Source organism: Arachis ipaensis, chromosome B01 (assembly GCF_000816755.2).
Source record: "Arachis ipaensis cultivar K30076 chromosome B01, Araip1.1, whole genome shotgun sequence".
Lineage (NCBI taxonomy): Eukaryota > Viridiplantae > Streptophyta > Magnoliopsida > Fabales > Fabaceae > Arachis > Arachis ipaensis.
Window position 1 is genome coordinate 46,140,163 of NC_029785.2, and position 9,206 is coordinate 46,149,368.

Sequence of the window (9,206 nt, forward strand, 5' to 3'; positions counted from 1 at the left end):
TTGTCCAACCTCGAACTCGTTGCTTGAATCCTCTTCGGGGCCTCCCTGGGTAAACGACCAATCGAAAGTCATTGCATCGAGATTCAACCTCGTGAAATGATCCAGCCGGTCATATGGTCGAGAAATGGCAGGTTGTGTTAGAGCGATTTGTGTGTCATCATTGCAGTTCATCTCTTCTTCCTCGTCACCGTTGTTAGGAATTTCGGGTGGTTCTTCATCAAAATCGTCTCCGTCATCGGGGCTAACTTCATACTGACACATTATCGGATCCCTGATAGCAGAACCCTCGTGACTTTCAACACCGTCATCCATTAAGTCAATATTACGAACTTTAACATTAGACCTCTCTTGATTACCTTCAGGTGGCATATTTAGGTCCACCATTGTCTTTCTGATAGTTCGCCTAACAACTCCACTCAACGGACTATCATCGACAGTATCTGCAGATGATACTCAGCCATCCAACTCAACAAGGAATATGAACAATTCCAGCAGATGAACATTTGTCCATCGGTTGTGCCACGACCTTATAAGTCGTACGTCCTCGTCGTCACGTAAACGATACCTAATTCAAAACAACAGAAATATTTCTCACCATGGTCTAATACATATACTAGCAACAGAGACAAGACAACTGTAATATACCTTTTATAAAACAAACTGCCATCTACTTCTGTCGGATATCTGTAGTAAATTTTCTTCACCTTTTTTGCCTATTGCTATCCGACGGAATGCAATATCAAATTTTTCAATGCTGTTAAACTGTTGACTTCCAGTGTCATATAAGTAATTATCAGTTATCCCGATTTAAAAACGATAGAACCTTCTTCATCATACACTATTTCACTATCGTAATGAATAGATAACAATGAATTTTTTGACATTATAGAGAAAAAATGTTAACAATGATAATGAAAGTCGACAATAAAATTGTGGTTCTCTACTCTGCTGCATGCTTTTATTTTAGACATCTAACCTAGAGTTCGTCGGAAGAGGTGGCGAATTCTATATAAATCGTAGAGTTCGCTGGAGGTGTAGCGAACTCCCTAATTTATATAAAGTTCGTCGGGAGTGTGACGAATTTGTCTTAATTACAAAAAAAAAAAAAAATTGTCATCCAAAAAGTAAAACTCAAAAATTTTGTTTGGAGAATTAAATAATTTTTTATTTTATTTAAGAAAAAAAAAATCCTAAAAAACGCGTCATTTAGACGGTTTCATTTTCAAATCCAATGGTCAAATCAAACTTATTTTTAAACCTTAATTTTCTATTTCTATTTATTATGTTTTTTTTTTTTCTAAATCAAACCAATTTGAAGGTTCAAATAAGGAATGTTGGCTACAGTTTGGTGTTTCCCTTCTAGAGAAGAGAACTAGAAGGTTGACCGTTGAAAATCCCAAGTGTCTCCACTGAAAAGTTTTGTACCATTCTTTCCTTTTTCTCCTTCCATCCACAGAAATGCATTGACTTTCAAATATCCATAAGACCATAACGCCAAATTCTGAATTTTACTTGCTGCAATTATAACATTAATGAAACCTTTGATAATATTTAAAAATATAGTTAAAGTNCTCATCACATTATTAAAAATTAATATAATACGTTTTTCATTTTTATCAATTTCAATAATATAATTAATACAATTAGAATCTCAACCTATTTTAAATTTAATACATACCACCATATTAGTACCACTATAAGGCATGACTCTTATTTTACAGTATAAAAACTTCCGTAGTCCCCTCTCCTTCTACAATAAACCCCAAACCACGACAATTCACTACCACAACAAGACACAACACAATGCATAAGAGTCCCTCAGGTTCCACACTGGGCCCAGGTGGGCTCGACCTAACCCAGGCCTTCTTCAGGCCCATAACAAACGCCGCACCACCCTCGCCAACCAAGCGCCAAACCAAGATCTCAGTCATCGGCGTCGGCAACGTCGGGATGGCCATTGCTCAGACCATCCTCACTCAAGATCTCACCGACGAGCTCGTCCTCATCGACAACAAGGCCGACAAGCTCCGCGGCGAGATGCTCGACCTCCAGCACGCCGCCGCCTTCCTTCCCCGCACAAAGATCTACGCCTCCGTGGACTACGCCGTCACCGCCGGCTCCGACCTCTGCATAATCACCGCAGGTGCACGCCAGAACGCTGGCGAGTCAAGGCTGAACCTGCTCCAGAGGAACCTCGCGCTGTTCAAGAGCATTGTGCCACCGCTTGCGCGGTACTCACCGCAGACGGTGCTGCTCATCGTTTCGAACCCCGTGGACGTTCTGACTTACTTGGCGTGGAAGCTCTCCGGTTTTCCATCGAACCGGGTTATCGGGTCGGGTACGAACTTGGACTCCTCAAGGTTCAGGTTCCTCATCGCGGATCATCTCGACGTCAACGCTCAGGACGTGCAGGTCACTCTCATTTTCCTTTTTGTATTTTTAAATTTTTTATTAATTATTGTATGTCTACATTACTGTATCCCGCAAATCTTGGGATACGTATGTCTCTTATTTCTCTTCTTGTTTTGGATCTGTTGCCGACTACTGCTTCATTTAGTGTTAAAAAACTAAAAATAGGAAAAAAAAAAAACATGTAGATAATTAAATGAATGTTCTTGGCGAGTTAGATAACTGCTAATACTTGAATTACTGCCGTAACAGACACATACTTTATATAGATTTATCTAACTATGCCCATTAAGGTATCAACGCATAGAATTTGTATTGAAAGATTAAAAATTTTAAATTTTCAAAACATTTCAGTAGAAAATATTTCACTCAATTTCTTTCTATTTTAAAAAAATTACAAATTAAAACTGTTAATTTGGTTCAAATTAAGAATGGCATTTGAAGTCTTCTTTAAAAAGGTCACTCAACATTTTAGTAATGATACTCAAAGTTTGGCTTGATGTATCTGATCAACTGATCATTCACGGAATCTTTAGTTTAATTTCAAGCCAAGTTGTTAGATATGTTTAACATACATAGAAATGCTTGTTATATACAGTTTACAAAATGAAATTGTAATATGATTTTGTAGATACTAATTTGAATAACTGAATACTAGAGAATGTAAAGTTTGTATACGGTTATTGCATTTCAGGCTTACATAGTGGGGGAACATGGGGATAGCTCGGTGGCTCTGTGGTCTAGCATCAGCATTGGTGGTGTTCCAGTTCTGAGCTTTTTGGAGAAACAGCAGATAGCATACGAGAAGGAAACATTAGAGAACATACACAAAGCAGTGATAGACAGCGCCTATGAAGTTATCAGCCTCAAAGGCTACACTTCTTGGGCCATTGGCTACTCTGTTGCTAGCTTGGCGCGCTCTATTCTCCGGGACCAAAGGAAGATCCACCCTGTCTCTGTTTTGGCAAAAGGCTTCTACGGCATTAGCAACGAAGTGTTCCTCAGCTTGCCAGCACAGCTTGGTCGCGGAGGAGTGTTGGGTGTGACCAATGTGCACTTGAATGAAGAGGAGTTACAAAGGCTCAGGGACTCTGCCAAGACCATACTTGAGGTGCAGACTCAGTTAGATCTTTAAATTTGTGTTCATCCTTCTAGAAAGATCTCTCCTCCTTGAATGCCCTGTGGTTTATTAGTTAACTTATTTTGTACTTTAACTTTGTTTTATTTTGATTTGCAGATTAGCCTAAGTTGTTACATGTTAATTTTGACCCTTGTGGTCCGGCGTTTATGTTAATTGATACATGTTATTTCGGTCCTTTTTGTTGTTACATTTTAAGTCTAGCATGGTAGATCTAGTGATATGTATTTTGTTATATATTTAGCCAGTCAATTAAATTTTCAATTGTTGTAATTCACTACCTGAAAAAAAAAAAGAGATTTAGTCACAAAAAATTACTCACAAGTAATACATTAAAGTAGCAAAGTTATACGTCATCCTTGAAATTTGCTATGAACATTCATCCCTATAGTTAGGTTTTATCAATTTGTCACAAATAGCACTAACACTGACCTCCTAAACTACATAGCCATTTCTTCTCCATTTATATCAACATTTCCTCTGCCCCTATTTTCTATTTCTTTTCTCTCCTCCTTCCGGCCCCTATTTTCTATTTCTTTTTTCTCCCTTCCGTGGGCTTGCACAGTGACGGACCCAAAAAATTTTACAGTGTTAGTGAAAGCAAAAATATAATAAAATTTAAGTATCAATATATATTTTTTTAGCTTTCCAAAAAAAAGTTACGCCGAACTAAAATATATCGTCGTTTGCAATTTCTCTCTCAACTTAATATCTTTTTATATTCATAGTTATTTGCATTTTAATAATAAGTGGTGTGAAAAGTAAATCCTCATTATAAGTACTTGAGAATTGACTTAAGTTCTTAGAAAAATACTAATACAAATCCATTTATGCATTTTACTTCAAATTCATTTAAATTCTGCAAAAAATTATTATTGTTCTTTGATACTCAATTCAGCTCCTCTTGAGTATCGTGTACTAAGTAACTAATAATAAAATAGTAATAGTTCATTCAATTCATAGGTAAATTTGTCAGTGGTGTTCATAACTTATGCTGAATTTTCATTTCTAATCTTTCAACACTTTTAACGTCATGAAGCTTTTGAAAAATCATTCTTGTTTTGTAAGATTAGTCATGAATGAATAATGGAATATTCCTTCCTTAACTTTAATTTCTCTTCGTATGTTTTGTGAATTCCTAGATTAAAATCACAACAAAAAAGATCCAACAAACTAATATATCTACATAATTTTTTTAACAAGTCTAAAGTAAATCTATGTCTTCCAGATAAAAGTTCTTGTATTTGACTCCAACTTAAAGCTTAGTTGGAGATCCAAACGTTTTATAGGTCCATGACGATGTAGATGATGATCCGAACCAACAAGGGAGAATACATACAATAATTTTTTTGTTGATAATGAGAATTAGGAACATACCACTTTAAAAACATCAACAAGACCTGCATCTTCATCATCATCTTGATCATTATTATTAAAACTAAGCTGAGTTTCAGAATTATTATTATCAAAGGAAGAAGGATTATAGAACGAATTATCAATATTGTAACCTGCTTGCTGTAAAAGGTAGTGGTTGATGGTGGTATCATTTGTTTTTTGAGGTTGCAACTTCTTTTTCTTTGTTCTCTCTTTCTTTCTTGTGTGCATTTTGGTGTCCCCTTATGCTTGAGTTTGTGAATTTCTTGTAATAATATTGGCACTCTAATATTTTTTTATTACTATTATTCTCATCATGATCTCCCTCTTAAAAATAATGTTGAGCTTTTCTCAACCGATGAGGATGAAACTGAATTTGAAGAATTCATATTATATCAAATTATCTCTTCTTTAAAAATCTAAGATCTAAAAACAACAAGATTAACATAAATGATTGATTTATAACATTTGCATCTTGCAGTATCTTGAATAATTATGCTTATGCTAATAATTATTTATCCAATATTTTGAATTTTTGCCAACACAATGATATATTCATGTGATATAAGAAAGTATTTACTTCATCATCAATGTTTGCTTAATTATATTTTTTAATCATAATGAATTTCTTACTATTTAGGTGATACAAGATGAAAATTCTATCTTAGCATGGTGATACATCATTATCTCAAGTCCAACAATCTTGTAGCAAATCCTCAAATTAGATCGCTATGGAAGAGAGTGACTTTCTTGTAGGCTGTGGAAGCATCAAATTCGCTAAGGAGATGGGTTCTGTCTCTCGATTCTCCTTATTACAACATGCACTCAACGTTGCCTCCGACGTTTGATGTAACAAGATTAATGTCCATTTTTAGCTGATACCGCTTAATGCTCACACAAATATATTTGATAAAGTACCCTTTTCTCATGCATCGTACAATAGTGCTTCATCAACTATTATGAATTCTAGTATAAAGGTTGGCTATGTTTGCCTTTTTTTTTTTTGCATTTTGCAATTTTATTTAATATAAGATAACCATTTAGCAATTAGCTAGATTATGGTTTGTTTGAAACTTGTAGGAGATATATGCACCGAACTTGCAATATTTGAAAAGATTTGATTTTTCATATTTTATGAAAGCTTCTGATTGGAATGCTAATATTGTACTAACGGATATGAAGATAATTATCGGAAAGAATTTATTTACTAAACACTATATATAACATTGCAAATTGAATCTGAATTTACACTTTTTTTTTTCTAAATGAGCATTTCAAACAAGCTAGCATGTGAGTTTCAGTGAGCATTTCAAAAGCAATAAACTATCATAGAATGACATATTGCAAAGTTTTTTTTTGAAAAGAGGATACTTTTGTTCTACAACAGAATCACCAATAAACCAAGTTGTTGTAAAAGATTTTGATCCGAACAAAAAGCCATATCTTATAGATGATTTGGATCCTATTGTGCGTGAGAAAGTCAAACAATATTGTGAAATATGGTATTATGTTTGATATACTTTTAGTTTAGTTTTGCTGAACATAACAACTTTATTTTTCAATTTTATCTAGGCTTAGTCTTTCTATTTAATATTACTTTTGATTTTCGACTGAACATGTCACTCTAAATTAATGAGTTATTTTCTACCAGATTTTTTTATCTAACTTTGCAGAACATAGCTGGTATCAGTAGTTATATATATATAATGTCTTTTATTTATCTAGTTGAAGTAGGCACCTTTGTACTATTGTGAGAGTGAGAATATTTTGTGCAAGCAAGATTTTGTATTTTGGTTTGCATTTTATACCTTTTCATTTTTATTACTCTCTTCATTTCAACTTACAATAGTATGAGTAACATGATACCTTAAAGGGTTAAAAAAAATTATGGTAGTAGCATGATGACAGACATAACACAACACAGTCACTGTAACACCCTACCACACAGAGCTTTACGCTTAAACCGTAAAATAGAGGTGGTATGGTATTTACGACCTCTAAAATAAAACATACATACATAACATAATTGAAGGGATATAATATTCAATGATACTTGAAGGTTGTTAAAGCAAAGTCGTGAAAATAAAAGCGCAACGCTCAAGATAACGTTTACTTGCATACGAAGAAAGCATAGATACATACATATGTATGTATGTATGTATATATAAAATAAAAGTGGAGAGTCAAGGCTACAAAATATTCAAGCTTCGAGCTCAACCTGCGAAGCTAAGGTTGGCCGGAGAATATTTACATACATACATATAATCCCAAGTTTAAAGAACTAAAAATAAACCCTATTTCTCCATTAAAAGCCTCTATGAGGTATAGCAACAAAACATAACATAGGAGAAGTCTATACATATATATACATATACATAAAACTCCTTAAAAAGTAATATCCCACTCTACTGTGACAGGAACTCCAGACGCCTAACGAGGTGCTTCTCGGCCTACATCTGAAAAACACAAATATCTATATAGAATGAGAACCAGGAGTTCTCAGGATGGTAAAGGTACCACATACATAAGATATAAGGTCCCGGAAAAGTCAGAGACAATCTTAGAACTCCGACACTCAGATTTAAATCTTAAAACTTATAAATTGAAGACCATAAATAGGGTAGGTTATATAAGGTTCTAAATATTAATTAAACTCTAACTAAAAACCCTCAACTCCTCGCCTTCCTCCAATCCTCCAAACTCTAGTGGAAACTCAAAGATAAATAAAGCAGACAAAGGCAAACACAAATATAGTACAGTTATTGCAAGTAACAAGTATGACAAAGAACATATTGATTCACAAAGGCAAACCCAATTAAATGAACAAAAGAAAAAAAACAAACATATGCATATGATGCATGCCTGCCCTATGGCTGATGAGTCTCATCTGTCAGTTATAAAGCTAACTTGACATGTCCGGCTGCTAAACCCTGGACAGTCCCTTGTTCGCGCATCCCCAAGAGTCTATGTATAGCATTTTCTCAATCATAATCAAATTTTGCTCATTGGGGGAATTTCTAGGGCGTTAAAGTGTCTGGCCACATCTTGCAATGTAGGGTCCATAGAGTATCGAGTCTTGACCTGGAACACGTGGTGGCAAGCCACTGCATCTTACCCAGGAAAACTCATATCTCAGATAAAAGATGTGCATAAGCCACATTTTCATTCATATTCATTCATATTCTTTTATTATGGCCATATTCATCATATATATCACATATCGGCACTTCTCATTCATAATTCATCATATCTCAAGCCTTTTTCTCTTCTAAGTTACCACCCCTTCCTAGTTCAACCCCCTACACTAGCATTATAACTCACTTCTAGGGTCTTAGATAGTAAAAATAGAGGTTTAGAGATTCAAAATCATGTTTAAATCACAAAACTCAAGTTGCTGAAAAACAGGGCTTCGCGTATGCGAACCATGTCCCGCGTACGCAGAAGTGTGATTTTTCCCAACTCGCGTACGTGACCTTTGCTCACATATGCAAGTACTCTGAACAATGGCGAATGGCTGCGTAGGCAGCCATACTTCCGCGTACGTGCCCCCTTCATTTTCCTTAAAAAGCTGTTAACAATGCAGAATTCACATTTTTCACATCCAACTTCCGACGCGCTAAATTTTTCGTTAAAAATTGCTTTCCATCAGTTCTTCAAACGGCGTAAACTTCACGGACCCAATTTTTATATAAAACAAGTTTGGAAAAGTTTGGGAGTCTGGAGACCGAGTTATGACTCGCTGAAGTTCGCTCAAAAACCAAATTTTCACTCGAAACCATAAACCTCCATTTCTACAACTTCCTAACTCAATTCCTAAAAATCGAAGTTTCACAACATAACAAAACAAACCAAATCATATCCTAAAACATACCTAATAATTGCTTCTCATTCATCTCATAACTCGTCATTACCCAAACTCATCAAATTCATCCTCAAGGGTTCATACTTAATGCAAGATCATACTCAATAGTCATGGTATCAACATTACTTATTCAAATCATCATTTCATCAACCATCATCCATAAGCATCAATCATAAATACATTCTCAAACTAATTCAATGTTTCTCATCAAGTCTACTACGCATTCAACATAATCATACATTCCATCCTATCCTATGGTCATTTAGCCTAAGTTTTCACAAGACATTATATATTACATAAGAGGAACCAAAATCATACCTTGTCCAATTATTCCCTACGCCAAAGACACCTCAAATAAGCAAGGTCACAAGCCTCCACCACTAAAATTTTGCAACCAAAGCACAACCCGAGCTTCTAATCACC

General features: G+C 35.0%; 1 protein-coding gene across 1 annotated transcript; it reads left to right on the plus strand.

Moving 5' to 3' along the window:
- Positions 1,713 to 3,820, plus strand: LOC107629994 (L-lactate dehydrogenase A). The gene is made up of 2 exons (XM_016332984.2): positions 1,713 to 2,412; positions 3,104 to 3,820. The coding sequence occupies exons 1-2, from the start codon at positions 1,804 to 1,806 to the stop codon at positions 3,542 to 3,544; spliced, it is 1,050 nt and encodes a 349-aa protein (XP_016188470.1). The 5' UTR covers positions 1,713 to 1,803; the 3' UTR covers positions 3,545 to 3,820.